This window comes from Oncorhynchus clarkii, chromosome 23, assembly GCF_045791955.1.
Source record: "Oncorhynchus clarkii lewisi isolate Uvic-CL-2024 chromosome 23, UVic_Ocla_1.0, whole genome shotgun sequence".
NCBI classification, from domain to species: Eukaryota; Metazoa; Chordata; class Actinopteri; order Salmoniformes; family Salmonidae; genus Oncorhynchus; species Oncorhynchus clarkii.
Genome location: NC_092169.1, coordinates 63,007,975 through 63,024,496, shown reverse-complemented (window position 1 = coordinate 63,024,496; position 16,522 = coordinate 63,007,975). Strand labels below are relative to the sequence as shown.

The following is a 16,522-nucleotide window of genomic DNA, read 5'->3' as shown; positions in this document are numbered from 1 at the left end:
CATTGAGGATCTCGGAATGATCCAATGTTGACCTAAATGACTAATGATGATAAATACAATCCACCTGTGTGTAATCAAGTCTCCGTATAAATGCACCTGCACTGTGATAGTCTCAGAGGTCCGTTAAAAGCGCAGAGAGAATCATGAAGAACAAGGAACACACCAGGCAGGTCTGAGATACTGTTGTGAAGAAGTTTAAAGCCGGATTTGGATACAAAAAGATTTCCCAAGCTTTAAACATCCCAAGGAGCACTGTGCAAGCGATAATATTGAAATGGAAGGAGTATCAGACCACTGCAAATCTACCAAGACCTGGCCGTCCCTCTAAACTTTCAGCTCATACAAGGAGAAGACTGATCAGAGATGCAGCCAAGAGGCCCATGATCACTCTGGATGAACTGCAGAGATCTACAGCTGAGGTGGGAGACTCTGTCCATAGGACAACAATCAGTCGTATATTGCACAAATCTGGCCTTTATGGAAGAGTGGCAAGAAGAAAGCCATTTCTTAAAGATATCCATAAAAGTGTTGTTTAAAGTTTGCCACAAGCCACCTGGGAGACACACCAAACATGTGGAAGAAGGTGCTCTGGTCAGATGAAACCAAAATTGAACTTTTTGGCAACAATGCAAAACGTTATGTTTGGCGTAAAAGCAATACAGCTCATCACCCTGACCACACCATCCCCACTGTCAAACATGGTGGTGGCAGCATCATGGTTTGGGCCTGCTTTTCTTCAGCAGGGACAGGGAAGATGGTTAAAATTGATGGGAAGATGGATGGAGCCAAATACAGGACCATTCTGGAAGAAAACCTGATGGAGTCTGCAAAAGACCTGAGACTGGGACGGAGATTTGTCTTCCAACAAGACAATGATCCAAAACATAAAGCAAAATCTACAATGGAATGGTTCAAAAATAAACATATCCAGGTGTTAGAAAGGCCAAGTCAAAGTCCAGACCTGAATCCAATCGAGAATCTGTGGAAAGAACTGAAAACTGCTGTTCACAAATGCTCTCCATCCAACCTCACTGAGCTCGAGCTGTTTTGCAAGGAGGAATGGGAAAAAATTTCAGTCTCTCGATGTGCAAAACTGATAGAGACATACCCCAAGCGACTTACAGCTGTAATCGCAGCAAAAGGTGGCGCTACAAAGTATTCACTTAAGGGGGCTGAATAATTTTGCACGCCCAATTTTTCAGTTTTTGATTTGTTAAAAAAGTTTGAAATATCCAATAAATGTTGTTCCACTTCATGATTGTGTCCCACTTGTTGTTGATTCTTCACAAAAAAATACAGTTTTATATCTTTATGTTTGAAGCCTGAAATGTGGCAAAAGGTCGCAAAGTTCAAGGGGGCCGAATACTTTCGCAAGGCACTGTACTCCACTACACGCGCCAAGCATGTTTCTTTGGTGCGCAGTGTACTTGGACGACTGTTGGAGCATGACCTGTACGTCAAGGCTGAGAAACGCCTGTTCTTTCAGCAAGCCGTCTCCTTCCTAGGGTATCGATTTCCATATCAGGGGTGGAGATGGAGAGTGTGTCATGTATTGTCATATTATGTCTTGTTCCTGTTCTTTCTCTTCACTTCGTCTCCCTCTGCTGGTCGTATTAGGTTACCTTCTCTTCCTCTCCTTCTCCCAGCTGTTCCTCATCTTCTCTAAACTACCTCGTTCACCCTTTTCCCACCTGTTCCTTTTTTCCCTCTGATTAGGTCTCTATTTCTCTCTCTGTTCCTGCTTCTGTCTTTGTCAGATTCTCGTTTGAGTTTCTCCAAACTATCGTCTTGTTTGCTTCACCCTTGTCCCGTCCTGTCGGAATCTGCCTGTTCATCTGATGCTACGTGTGATCAGGTACCTCTGTCCTCTACGACCCGCGCCTACCCAGAGAGACCAGCAGTCTGTCGCCGCTAACCCAGCTATTCTCCTCTGCTGCTAAGAAGGGGACTCTAACCCAGCTATTCTCCTCTGCTGCTAGAAGGGGGACTCTTCTGTAAATATCAGAAGGACTTTATGATTCATTTATCGCCCTCTCTGCGGGTTGTCTATTTTGCCATTATATACATCTGAAGAGGATCTATGTCTTCCCTGTGTTTTGACATTAAAGGACTCTGTTTTTGTTAAACCGCTTTTGGGTCCTCACTCACGTGCATAACAGAGTGACCGCATTTCAGCCGTGCGTAATTGGCCGACTCCCACCACGGTAAAGGAGGTGTAGTGGTTCTTAGGGTTTACCAATTACTACCGGAGATTTACCCAGGGTTTTGGTCAGGTGGCTGCTCCCATTACCTCACTGCTGAAGGGGGGTCCTGTACGTCTGCAGTGGTCAGTTGAGGCGGACAGGGCTTTTGGGCAACTAAGGGCTTGGTTTACCTTGGTGCCCGTGCTGGCCCATCCGGATCCCTCTTTGGCTTTCATAGTAGAGGTGGATGCGTCCGAGGCTGGGATAGGAGCGGTGCTCTCTCAGCACTCGGGTACGCCACCGAAGCTCCGCCCCTGTGCCTTCTTCTTGAAGAAGCTCAGCCAGGCGGAGCAAAACTATGACGTGGAGGACCGGGAGCTGTTGGCTGTCATCAAGGCCTTGAAGGCGTGGAGACATTGGCTTGAGGGGGCTAAACACCCTTTTCTCATTTGGACTGACCACTGCTATCTGGAGTACATGCGGGCAACGAGGAGACTGAACCCTCGCCAGGCAAGGTGGGCCATGTTTTTCACCCGTTTTGTTTTCACCCTTTCGTACAGACCGGGCTCCCAGAACGTTAAGGCTGACGCACTGTCCCGGCTGTATGAGACAGAGGAGTGGTCCATGGATCCCACTCCCATACTCCCCCGCCTCTTGCTTGGTGGCGCCGGTAGTATGGGAGCTGGACGCGGACACTGAGGGGGAGCGGGCTCTGCACGGTATGCCCGCTCAATGTCCGCGTCCAGCTCCCACACTGAGCGTCTGTACGTTCTGTCTGCTGTCCACGACCGGCTGATCTATTTGGGCCACACGTCACCCTCCTCTGGTCATCCTGGGATTGGTTGGACGGTGCGCTGTCTTAGTGGGAAGTACAGGTGGCCCACTTTGGCTAAAGATGTGAGGGTTTATGTTTCCTCCTGCTCGGTGTGCGCCCAGCGTAAGGCTCCTAGGCACCTGCCCAGAGGTAAGTTTACAACAGTTCACTTTGAGAGTCTGGAGAGCGTTCATGGAACATCTGGGGGTCTCGGTCAGCCTTACCTCAGGTTTTCACCCCAAGAGAAACGGGCAGGTGGAGAGAGTTAACCAGGATGTGGGTAGGTTTCTGAGGTCTTATTGCCAGGACCGGCCTGGGAACTGGGCAGCGTTTGTGCCCTGGGCAGAGATGGCCCAGAACTCACTCCGCCACTCCTCCACTAACTTCTCTCCTTTCCAGTGTGTATTGGGGTATCAGCCGGTTCTGGCTCCTTGGCATCAGAGTCAGAACGAGGCTCCTGCGGTGGATGACTGGTTCTGGCGTTTCAGGATGTCTCCACTAAGCTGGTTGTCTGTCTCTGTATTTCCGGATTGTCTCCACTAAACTGAGTGTCTCTATTTTTCAGGATGTTCCTAATTAGCTGGCTGGTTGTCTTTCCCTGTGTTCCAGGATGTCCCCACTAAGCTGGTTGTATGCTTCTGTTTCAGGATGTCCCCACTAAGCTGGTTGTCTGTCTCTGTGTTTCAGGATGTCCCCACTAAGCTGGTTGTCTGTCTCTGTGTTTTAGGATGTCCCCACTAAGCTGGTTGTTTGTCTCTGTGTTTCAGGATGTCCCCACTAAGCTGGTTGTTTGTCTCTGTGTTTCAGGATGTCCCCACTAAGCTGGTTGTCTGTCTGTGTTTCAGGATGTCCCCACTAAGCTGGTTGTCTGTCTCTGTGTTTCAGGATGTCCCCACTAAGCTGGTTGTCTGTCTCTGTGTTTCAGGATGTCCCCACTAAGCTGGTTGTCTGTCTCTGTGTTTAAGGATGTCCCCACTAAGCTGGTTGTCTGTCTGTGTTTCAGGATGTCCCCACTAAGCTTCTTGTCTGTCCTTGTGTTTCAGGATGTTTCCACTAAGCTGGCTGGTTGTCTTTCCCTATGTTTCAGGATGTCCCCACTACGTTGCTTGTCTGTCTCTGTGTTTCAGGACGTCCCAATTACATTGGTTTTCTGTCCCTGTGTTTAAGGATGTTCCCACGAAGCTGGTTGTTGGTCTCCATTTTTCTGGATGTCTCCTCTAAGCTAGATGTCTGTCCATTCGTTTCAGGATGTCCCCACTAAGCTTGTTGTTAGTTCTTGTGTTTCAGCACTAAGTCTGCTGGCTGCTTGTCCCTGTGTTTCAGGATGTCTCCACTAAACTGGCTGTCTGTCCCTGTGTTTTCGGATGTCTCCACTATAATGGCTGCCTGTCCCTGTGTTTCAGGATGTCCCCACTAAGCTGGCTGTCTGTCCCTGTGTTTCAGGATGTCCCCACTAAGCTGGCTGTCTGTCCCTGTGTTTCAGGATGTCCCCACTAAACTGGCTGTCTGTCCCTGTGTTTTCGGATGTCTCCTCTATAATGGTTGTCTGTCCCTGTATTTCAGGATGTCCCCACTAAGCTGCTGGCTGCCTTTCCCTGTGTTTCAGGATGTCCCCACTAAACTGGCTGTCTGTCCCTGTGTTTTCGGATGTCTCCACTATAATGGTTGTCTGTCCCTGTATTTCAGGATGTCCCCACTAAGCTGCTGGCTGCCTTTCCCTGTGTTTCAGGATGTCCCCACTAAACTGGCTGTCTGTCCCTGTGTTTTCAGATGTCTCCACTATAATGGTTGTCTGTCCCTGTGTTTCAGGATGTCCCCACTAAGCTGGTGGCTGCCTTTCCCTGTGTTTCAGGATGTCCCCACTAAGCTGGTGGTTGCCTTTCCCTGTGTTTCAGGATGTCCCCACTAAGCTTGTTGTTAGTTCTTGTGTTTCAGCACTAAGTCTGCTGGCTGCCTGTCCCTGTGTTTCAGGATGTCCCCACTAAACTGGCTGTCTGTCCCTGTGTTTCAGGATGTCCCCACTAAGCTGCTGGCTGCCTTTCCCTGTGTTTCAGGATGTCCCCACTAAACTGGCTGTCTGTCCCTGTGTTTTCAGATGTCTCCACTATAATGGTTGTCTGTCCCTGTGTTTCAGGATGTCCCCACTAAGCTGGTGGCTGCCTTTCCCTGTGTTTCAGGATGTCCCCACTAAGCTGGTGGTTGCCTTTCCCTGTGTTTCAGGATGTCCCCACTAAGCTTGTTGTTAGTTCTTGTGTTTCAGCACTAAGTCTGCTGGCTGCCTGTCCCTGTGTTTCAGGATGTCCCCACTAAACTGGCTGTCTGTCCCTGTGTTTTTGGATGTCTCCACTATAATGGCTGCCTGTCCCTGTGTTTCAGGATGTCCCCACTAAGCTGCTGGCTGCCTGTCCCTGTGTTTCAGGATGTCCCCACTAAGCTGCTGGCAGCCTGTCCCTGTGTTTCAGGATGTCTCCACTATAATGCTTGTCTGTCCCTGTGTTTCAGGATGTCCCCACTAAGCTGGTGGCTGCCTGTCCCTGTGTTTCAGGATGTCCCCACTAAGCTGCTGGCTGCCTGTCCCTGTGTTTCAGGATGTCCCCACTAAACTGGCTGTCTGTCCCTGTGTTTTTGGATGTCTCCACTATAATGCTTGTCTGTCCCTGTGTTTCAGGATGTCCCCACTAAGCTGGTGGCGAAGGTGGTGCCACTGCCCATGACAGTGAGAGGCCACTGGTTCCTGAGCCCCAGGACAGATTACACTGTAGCTGTCCAGACTGCCTCCAAACAGAGTGACGGGAACTATGCTGTCTCTGAATGGAGTGAGATCATCGAATTCTACACTGCAGGTGAAAACAAGGGGAGGAGCGAGGGGGTGAGAAACAGAAAAGAAAGAGTGATGAAATAGAGAGAAACAGGAGAGGGAGTGTATGAAGATGTAGAGAGCTGGTGGGAGAATTACAGAGAGCTGGTGGGAGAATTACAGAGAGCTGGTGGGAGAATTACAGAGAGCTGGTGGAAGAATTACAGAGAGCTGGTGGGAGAATTACAGAGAGCTGGTGGGAGAATTACAGAGAGCTGGTGGGAGAATTACAGAGAGCTGGTGGGAGAATTAGAGAGAGCTGGTGGGAGAATTACAGAGAGCTGGTGGGAGAATTACAGAGAGCTGGTGGGAGAATTACAGAGAGCTGGTGGAAGAATTACAGAGAGCTGGTGGGAGAATTACAGAGAGCTGGTGGGAGAATTACAGAGAGCTGGTGGGAGAATTACAGAGAGCTGGTGGGAGAATTACAGAGAGCTGGTGGGAGAATTACAGAGAGCTGGTGGGAGAATTACAGAGAGCTGGTGGGAGAATTACAGAGAGCAGGTGGGAGAATTACAGAGAGCTGGTGGGAGAATTACAGAGAGCTGGTGGGAGAATTACAGAGAGCAGGTGGGAGAATTACAGAGAGCTGGTGGGAGAATTACAGAGAGCTGGTGGGAGAATTACAGAGAGCTGGTGGGAGAATTACAGAGAGCTGGTGGGAGAATTACAGAGAGCTGGTGGGAGAATTACAGAGAGCTGGTGGGAGAATTACAGAGAGCTGGTGGGAGAATTACAGAGAGCTGGTGGGAGAATTAGAGAGAGCTGGTGGGAGAATTACAGAGAGCTGGTGGGAGAATTAGAGAGAGCTGGTGGGAGAATTACAGAGAGCTGGTGGGAGAATTACAGAGAGCTGGTGGGAGAATTACAGAGAGCTGGTGGGAGAATTACAGAGAGCTGGTGGGAGAATTACAGAGAGCTGGTGGGAGAATTACAGAGAGCTGGTGGGAGAATTACAGAGAGCTGGTGGGAGAATTAGAGAGAGCTGGTGGGAGAATTACAGAGAGCTGGTGGGAGAATTACAGAGAGCTGGTGGGAGAATTACAGAGAGCTGGTGGGAGAATTACAGAGAGCTGGTGGGAGAATTACAGAGAGCTGGTGGGAGAATTACAGAGAGCTGGTGGGAGAATTACAGAGAGCAGGTGGGAGAGAGAGTTTAATTAAGGGAATAACCATGTCAATGAGCAGAGAGACAGCTGATGGTTTAGAGTTAAATAGCAGCAGAGATGTGACAGTGATTTCTTGATGGAGGACTAGAATAGCACCAAAGTCATCGTCATTGAGGCAGACGGCTCCAGTCCTCCAGGGTCACAACAACCAACTGACAATCAACTGGCAACCAACTTGCACCCAACTGACAACCAAATGACAACTTCCTCAGGTTTTAATCCCCTGTGGAATGGAAAAAGTGCAAGTTTGGTCTGTTTCAAGCAGACCACAATAGTCCCTGTGCCCAAGAACAACCTGCCTAATTGACTACATACCCGTAGCAATCACGTCCGTAGCCATGAAGTGCTTTGAAAGGCTGGTAATGACTCACATAAACACCATTATCCCAGAAACCCTAAACCCACTCCAATTTGCATACTGCCCAAACAGATCCATAGATAATGCAATCTCTACTACACTCCACACTGCCCTTTCCCACATGGACAAAAGGAACACTTATGTGAGAATGTTATTCATTGACTACAGCTCAGCGTTCAACACCATAGTACCCTCAAAGCTCATCACTAAGCTAAGGATCCTAGGACTAAACACCTCCCTCCACAAATGGATCCTGGACTTCCTGACTGGCCGCCCCCAGGTGGTGAGTAACACATCTGCCACGCTGATCCTCAACACTAGAGCTCCCCAGGGGTGAGTGCTCAGTCCCCTCCTTGTTCCCCCACGACTGCATGGCCAGGCACGACTCTAACACCATCATTAAGTTTGCAGACGACACAACAGAACACAACAGTCTCATCACCGACAACGACGAGAATGCCTATAGGGAGGAGGTCAGAGACTTGGCCGGGTGGTGCCAGAATAACAACCTCTCCCTCAACGTAACCAAGACTAAGGAGATGATTGTGGACTACAAGAAAAGGAGGACCGAGTACACCCCCATTCTCTTCGATGGGGCTGTAGTGGAGCAGGTTGAGATCTTCAAGTTCCTTGGTGTCCACATCACCAACAAACTAGAATGGTCCAAACACACCAAGAGGGTCGTGAAGAGGGCATGACAAAGCCTATTCCCCCTCAGAAAACTAAAAAGATTTGGCATGGGTCCTGAGATCCTCAAAAGGTTCTGCAGCTGGAGCCTCCCGGGTGGCGCAGTGCTCTAGAGTGCATCGCAGCGCTAGCTGTGCCTCCAGAGACTCTGGGTTCGCGCCCAGGCTCTGTCGCAGCCGGCCCCGACCGGGAGGTCCTTGGGGCGACGCACAATTGGCCTAGCGTCGCCCGGGTTAGGGATTGTTTGGCCAGTAGGGATATCCTTGTCTCATCGCGCACCAGCGACTCCTGTGGCGGGCCGGGCACAGTGCACGGTGTTTCCTCCGGGTTGGATGCGCTCTGTGTTAAGAAACAGTGCGGCTTGGATGGGTTGTGTTTCGGAGGACGCATGGCTTTCGACCTTTGTCTCTCCCGAGCCCGTACGGGAGTTGTAGCGATGAGAGTAGTAACCACTAATTGAGGGTAAAAATACCAAAAAAAATTATAAAAAGGTTCTTCAGCTGCACCGTCGAGAGCATCCTGGTTGCATCACTGCCTGGTACGGCAATTGCTCAGCCTCCGACCGCGAGACACTTCAGAGGGTAGTGCGTATGGCCCAGTACATCACTGGGGCTAAGCTGCCTGCCATCCAGGACCTTTACACCAGGCGGTGTCAGAGGAAGACCTAAAAATTGTCAAAACCCCAGTCATAGACTGTTCTCTCTACTACAGCATGGCAAGCGGTACCGGAGTGCCAAGTCTAGGACAAAAAGGATTCAACAGTTTTTACCCCCAAGCCATAAGACTCCTGAACAGGTAACCAAATGGCTACCCGGACTATTTGCATTGTGTGCCTCCCCTTCAACCCCTCTTTTACACTGCTGTTACTCTCGGTTTATCATATATGCACAGTCACTTTAACTATACATTCATGTACATACTACCTCAATTGGGCCGACCAACCAGTGCTCCCGCACATTGGCTAACTGGGCTATCTGCATTGTGTCCTGCCACCCACCACCCGTCAACCCCTCTTTACATGTACATACTACCTCAATCAGCCTGACTAACCGGTGTCTGTATGTAGCCTCACTACTGTATATAGCCTCTCTACTGTATATAGCCTCTCTTCTGTATATAGCCTCTACTGTATGTAGCCTCTCTACTGTAAATAGCCTCTCTACTGTATATTGCCTCTCTACTGTTTATAGCCTCTCTACTGTATATAGCCTCTCTACTGTATATAGCCTCTCTTCTGTATATAGCCTCTCTACTGTATATAGCCTCTCTACTGTATATAGCCTCTCTACTGTATATAGCCTCGCTACTGTTTTTCACTGTCTTTTTACTGTTGTTTATATTTCTTTACTTAGCTATTGTTCACCTAATACCCTTTTTGCACTATTGGTTAGAGCCTGTAAGTAAGCATTTCAATGTAAGGTGAAATTACAGTTAGAGCCTGTTGTATTCGGCGCACGTGACAAATAAACTTTGATTTGATTCAAATAACTATTATTATTTGTATTTTTTCCCCAGACTACTCTACTGTGCATCTGATACAGTTGCTGGAGAAGGCCGAGGTGATAGCTGGTAGGATGTTGAGATTCTCAGTGTTTTATCGGAACCAGCAGAATGACTACTTCAATAAAACGAGGTACATACAGCATTTTCTCTCAACTTTTAAAAGCTGAACAGCTTTCTATTGGTAACGAGAGAGTAGATGGTAGTATTGAATTGATACTAGTATTGGTAATAGTGTTGATAATAGTATTGGTAATAGTATTGTATTCATCATAGTATTTGATAATAGTATTGTATTGATAATTGTATTTGGTAATAGTATTGCATTTCTAATAGTATTGGTAATAGTATTGTATTTCTAATAGTATTGGTAATAGTATTGTATTCATAAAAGTATTGGTAATTGTACCGGTAATAGTATTGTATTTCTAATAGTATTGATAATAGTATTGTATTCATAATAGTATTGGTAATAGTATTGGTAAAACTATTTTATTCAAAATAGTATTGGTAATAGTATTGTATTTCTAATTGTATTGGTAATAGTATTGTATTTCTAATAGTATTGGTAATAGTATTGGTAATATTATTGGTAATAGTATTGTATTTATAATAGTATTGGTAATAGTATTGTATTCATAAAAGTATTGGTAATTGTACCGGTAATAGTATTGTATTTCTAATAGTATTGATAATAGTATTGTATTCATAATAGTATTGCTAATAGTATTGTATTCTTAATAGTAATCTTACTAGTATTGTATTCATAATAGTATTTTATTCATAATAGTATTGTATTCATACCAGTATTGGTATCAGCATTGGTACTAGTATTGTATTCTTAATAATATTGGTAATAGTATTGTATTCATAATAGTATTGTATTCATAATAGTATCGGTAATAGTATTGTATTCATAACATTATTGGCATCAGTAATGGTACTAGTATTGTATTCTTAATAGTATTGGTAATATTATTGTATTCATAATAGTATTGTATCGATAATAGTATTGGTAATAGTATTGTATTGGTATTCATAACAGTATTGGTACTATAATAGTATTCATAATAGTATAGGTAATAGTATTGTATTGATAATATTATTGTATTCATAACAATATTGGTAATAGTATTGTAAATAGTATTATATTCATAACAGTATTGGCAATAGTATTGTATTGATAATAGTATTGGCAATAGTATTGTATTGATAATAGTATTGTATTAGTAACAACATTGGTAATAGTATTGGCAATTGTATTGTATTGGTAATAGTATTTGGTAAAAGTATTGTATTGGTAAAAGTATTGTATTGATAATAGTATTGTATTCATAATAGTATTGGTAATAGTATTGTATTGGTAATAATATTGGTAAAAGTATTGGTAATAGTATTGCATTCATAATAGTTTTGGTAATAGTATTGTATTGGTAATAGTATTGTATTTATATAATAGTATTGGTAATAGTATTTGGTAATAGTATTGTATTGATAATAGTCTTGTTAAAAGTATTGTATCGGTAATACTATTGTATTGATAATAATATTGGTAATAGTATTGTATTGGTAGTAGTATTGTATTGATAATAGTATTGTATTGATATTAGTATAGGTAATAGTATTGTATTGGTAGTAGTATTGTATTGATAATAGTATTGTATTGATATTAGTATAGGTAATAGTATTGTATTGGTAGTAGTATTGTACTCTTATTAGTATTGGTAGTAGTATTGTATTCATAATATTATTGATAATAGTGTTGGTAGCTGCATTTTATTCTTAATAGTATTTGGTAATAGTATAGTATTAGTAATAGTATTAGTAATAGTATTGTATTGATAATAGTAGTGTATTTATAATAGTATAGGTAATGGTATTGTATTGGTAATAGTATTATATTGATACAAATATTAGTAGTAGTATTGTATTGATAATAGTATTGGAAATATTATTGTATTGGTAATAGTATTGTATTGGTATTAGTATTGTATTGATAATAGTATTGTATTGATAATAGTATTGTATTGGTAATAGTATTGTATTGGTAATAGTATTGATAATAGTATTGTATTGATAATATTATTGTATTGGTAATAGTATCGATAATAGTATTGTATTGATAATAGTATTGTATTGGTAATAGTATTGATACTAGTATTGTATTGGTAGTAGTATTGTATTGCTAATAGTATATGTAATAGTATTGTATTGGCAATAGTATTATGCTGATACACATATTAGTAGTAGTATTGTATTGATAATATTATTAGTAATATGATTTGTATTGGTAATCATATTGTATTGGTAATAGTATTGGTAATAGTATTGTATTGATAATAGTATTGTATTGATAATAGTTTAGTATTGATAATAGTATTGTATTGATAATAGTATTGGTAATGGTATTGTATTGGTAATAGTATTGATAATAGTATTGTATTGATAATATTATTTATAATAGTATTGTATTGATACTAATATTGGTAATAGTATTGTATTCTTATTAGTATTGGTAGTAGTATTGTATTCATAATAGTATTGTATTGGTAATAGTATTGTATCTGTAGTAGTATTGTATTGGTAGTAGTATTGTATTCATAATAGTATTGTATTGGTAATAGTATTGTATCTGTAGTAGTATTGTATTGGTAGTAGTATTGTATTCATAGTAGTATTGTATTGGTAGTAGTATTGTATTGGTAGTAGTCTTGTATTCATAATAGTATTGTATTCATAATAGTATTGTATTGGTAATAGTATAGGTAATAGTATTATATTGCTAATAATATTGGTAATAGTATTGTATTCTTATTAGTATTGGTAGTAGTATTGTATTCATAATAGTATTGTATTGGTAATAGTATTGTATTGGTAGTAGTATTGTATTCATAGTAGTATTGTATTGGTAATAGTATTGTATTCATAGTAGTATTGTATTGGTAATAGTATTGTATTCATAGTAGTATTGTATTGTATTGATAATAGCATTGTATTGATAATAGTATAGGTAATAGTATTATATTGCTAATAATATTGGTAATAGTATTGTATTCTTATTAGTATTGGTAGTAGTATTGTATTCATAATAGTATTGTATTGGTAATAGTATTGTATTGGTAGTAGTATTGTATTCATAATAGTATTGATGATAGTATTGGTAACTGCATTGTATTCATGGGCGGCAGGTCGCCTACTGGTTAGAGTGTTGGACTTGTAATTGAATGGTTGAAAGATTGAATCCCCGAGCTGACAAGGTAAAAATCTGTCATTCTGCCTTGAACAAGGCAGGTAACCCACTGTTCCTAGGCCGTCTGTGAAAATAAGAATTTGTTCTTTAACTGACTTGCCTAGTTAAACAAAGGATAAATAGTTGTATTGATAACAATATTGCTTTCCAGTGGTCCAGACAACAGCCAGTAACAGACTAATGTAGCACTGAAAATATCTGATCTGGTTAATTATTTATAGTATTATTCAGATATAAATATCTGATCTGGTTAATTATTTATAGTATTATTTAGATATAAATATCTGATCTGGTTAATTATTTATAGTGTTATTCAGATATAAATATCTGATCTTTTTTTTTATTTATAGTATCATTCAGATATAAATATCTGATCTGTTTTTTATTTATAGTATCATTCAGATATAAATATCTGATCTGGTTAATTATTTATAGTATTATTCAGATCTAAATATCTGATCTGGTTAATTATTTATAGTATTATTCAGATCTAAATATCTGATCTGGTTAATTATTTATAGTATCATCTCATTATCACAGTGAAGAGCATTCAGGTCAAAGCCTCTCTCCTCAACAGAGACTGACAGCTTCTGGTTCTGCATTATGGAATCTCTTACCTCTCTCAGTATCTGTCAAATGACTAAGATTCTCAACTTTGACCAGTAGAGGCAAATCAAATCAAATCAAATGTATTTATATAGCCCTTCGTACATCAGCTGATATCTCAAAGTGCTGTACAGAAACCCAACCTAAAACCCCAAACAGCAAGCAATGCAGGTGTTGAAGCACGTTGGCTAGGAAAAACTACCTAGAAAGGCCAAAACCCAGGAAGAAACCTAGAGAGGAACCAGGCTATGAGGGGTGGCCAGTCCTCTTCTGGCTGTGCCAGGTGGAAATTATAACAGAACATGGCCAAGATGTTCAAATGTTCATAAATTACCAACATTGTCAAATAATAATAATCACAGGCAGAACAGTTGAAAATGGAGCAGCAGCACGGCCAGGTGGACTGGGGACAGCAAGGAGTCATCATGCCAGGTAGTCCTGAGGCATGGCCCTAGGGCTCAGGTCCTCCGAGAGAGAGAAAGAAAGAGAGAAAGAGAGAATTAGAGAGAGCATACTTAAATTCACACAGGACACCGGATAAGACAGGAGAAGTACTCCAGATATAACAAACTGACCCTTGCCCCCCGACACATAAACTACTGCAGTATAAATACTGGAGGCTGAGACAGGAGGGGTCAGGAGACACTGTGGCCCCATCCGATGATACCCCCGGACGGGGCCAAACAGGAAGGATATAACCCTACCCACTTTGCCAAAGCACAGCCCCCACACTACTAGAGGGATATCTTCAACCACCAACTTACCATCCTGAGACAAGGCTGAGTATAGCCCACAAATATCTCCACCACGGCACAACCCAAGGGAGGCGCCAACCCAGACAGGAAGATCACATCAGTGACTCAACCCACTCAAGTGACGCACCCCTCCTAGGGACGGCATGAAAGAGCACCAGTAAGCCAGTGACTCAGCCCCTGTAATAGAGTTAGAGGCTGTTTGCTTAGAAATTCTAGGGACAATTAGGAGGCCTGCGTCTTGTGACCGTAGCGTACGTGTAGGTATGTACGGCAGGACCAGATCGGAGAGATAGGTAGGAGCAAGCCCATGTAATGTTTTGTAGGTTAGCAGTAAAACCTTGAAATCAGCCCTTGCCTTGAAAGGAAGCCAGTGTAGAGAGGCTAGCACTGGAGTAATATGATCAATTTTTTTGGTTCTAGTCAGGATTCTAGCAGCTGTATTTAGCACTAACTGAAGTTTATTTAGTGCTTTATCCGGGTAGCCGGAAAGTAGAGCATTGCAGTAGTCTAACCTAGAAGTAACAAAAGCATGGATTAATTTTTCTGCATCATTTTTGGACAGAAAGTTTCTGATTTTTGCAATGTTACGTAGATGGAAAAAAGCTGTCCTTGAAACAGTCTTGATATGTTCTTCAAAAGAGAGATCAGGGACCAGAGTAACGCCGAGGTCCTTCACAGTTTTATTTGAGACGACTGTACAACCATTAAGAGTAATTGTCAGATTCAACAGAAGATCTCTTTGTTTCTTGGGAGAGCAGAGTTCTGTTGTTGTAGACTCAGAGTTCTGTTCCCTTGCTGATTGTCTGTCTCTGTGTTTGATTGTGTTTGCATGCTGGTTGATTAACGTGGTCTGGTGTGGTGATAAGCCCCTCTTGTGGTTCCAGAGAGACACAGGACAACCGGATGCTCCCGACTGTAAAGGACAACAGTGGCAGCCACGGCTCTCCCATCAGTGGCAAGCTGGAAGGCATCTACTTCAGCTGCAACACGGAGTTCAACACAGGCAAGCCCCCCCAGGACTCCCCCTACGGACGCTACCGCTTCGAGATCCAGGCCGAGGTCCTTTTCAACCCCAAGACCAACCTGTACTTCGGGGACTTCTACTGCATGTACACAGCCTACCACTACGTGATCCTGGTGCTGGCCCCAGAGGGCTCCCCAGGGGACCGATTCTGTAAGGGCCGCCTCCCGGCGCTGGACATCTTAGACAACTGCTTCCTGACATGCACCCAGGAGGAGGAGGAGGGGGGGCGGCTGGTGTTCCACCACGCCCAGGATGTGATTCTCGAGGTGATTTACACCGAACCCGTGGACCTGGCCCTAGGCAGCGTGGAGGAGATCCAAGGACACCAGCTCAGTAGCATGTCCACCATCAATGCTAAGAAGGACCCCAGTTGTAAGACCTGCAACATCAGCGTGGGACGCTAACCAGCAAACCGTGGGGAGGGAGGGGGCGTTACTACGAGGTCCCTGCAGTTCTACGGAAAATAATACTTCTCTAACCCTATTGGCTGTGGTGATTCTCTAATCCTATTGGCTGTGGTGATTCTCTAACCCTATTGGCTGTGGTGATTCTCTAACCCTATTGGCTGTGGTGATTCTCTAAATCAAATCAAATCAAATTTTATTTGTCACATACACATGGTTAGCAGATGTTAGTGCGAGTGTAGCGAAATGCTTGTGCTTCTAGTTCCGACAATGCAGTAATAACAAGTAATCTAACTAACAATTCCAAAACTACTGTCTTGTACACAGTGTAAGGGGATAAAGAATATGTACATAAGGATATATGAATGAGTGATGGTACAGAGCAGCATAGGCAAGATACAGTAGATGGTATCGAGTACAGTATGTACAAATGAGATGAGTATGTAAACAAAGTGGCATAGTTTAAAGTGGCTAGTGATACATGTATTACATAAGGATACAGTCGATGATATAGAGTACAGTATATACGTATGCATATGAGATGAATAATGTAGGGTAAGTAACATTATATAAGGTAGCATTGTTTAAAGTGGCTAGTGATATATTTACATCATTTCCCATCAATTCCCATTATTAAAGTGGCTGGAGTTGAGTCAGTGTCAGTGTGTTGGCAGCAGCCACTCAGTGTTAGTGAGGGCTGTTTAACAGTCTGATGGCCTTGAGATAGAAGCTGTTTTTCAGTCTCTCGGTCCCAGCTTTGATGCACCTGTACTGACCTCGCCTTCTGGATGATAGCGGGGTGAACAGGCAGTGGCTCGGGTGGTTGATGTCCTTGATGATCTTTATGGCCTTCCTGTGACATCGGGTGGTGTAGGTGTCCTATTGGCTGTGGCGATTCTCTAACCCTACTGGCTG

General features: G+C 43.0%; 1 protein-coding gene across 3 annotated transcripts in view; it reads left to right on the top strand.

The window, feature by feature from the left end:
• The window catches only part of LOC139381595 (phytanoyl-CoA hydroxylase-interacting protein-like), a 30,068-nt gene extending 14,320 nt beyond the window's left edge, over positions 1 to 15,748 (top strand). For 2 of the 3 annotated variants that reach the window (XM_071125244.1, XM_071125246.1), the window contains exons 3-5: positions 5,666 to 5,840; positions 9,584 to 9,701; positions 15,046 to 15,748. In XM_071125244.1, coding sequence (XP_070981345.1) covers positions 5,666 to 5,840; positions 9,584 to 9,701; positions 15,046 to 15,607 — 855 coding nt within the window. In that variant the 3' untranslated portion in view covers positions 15,608 to 15,748. The remainder of the gene's footprint in view (positions 1 to 5,665; positions 5,841 to 9,583; positions 9,702 to 15,045) is intronic. The other variant, XM_071125245.1, reaches the window with a different exon arrangement.
• Positions 15,749 to 16,522: the final 774 nt, after the last annotated feature.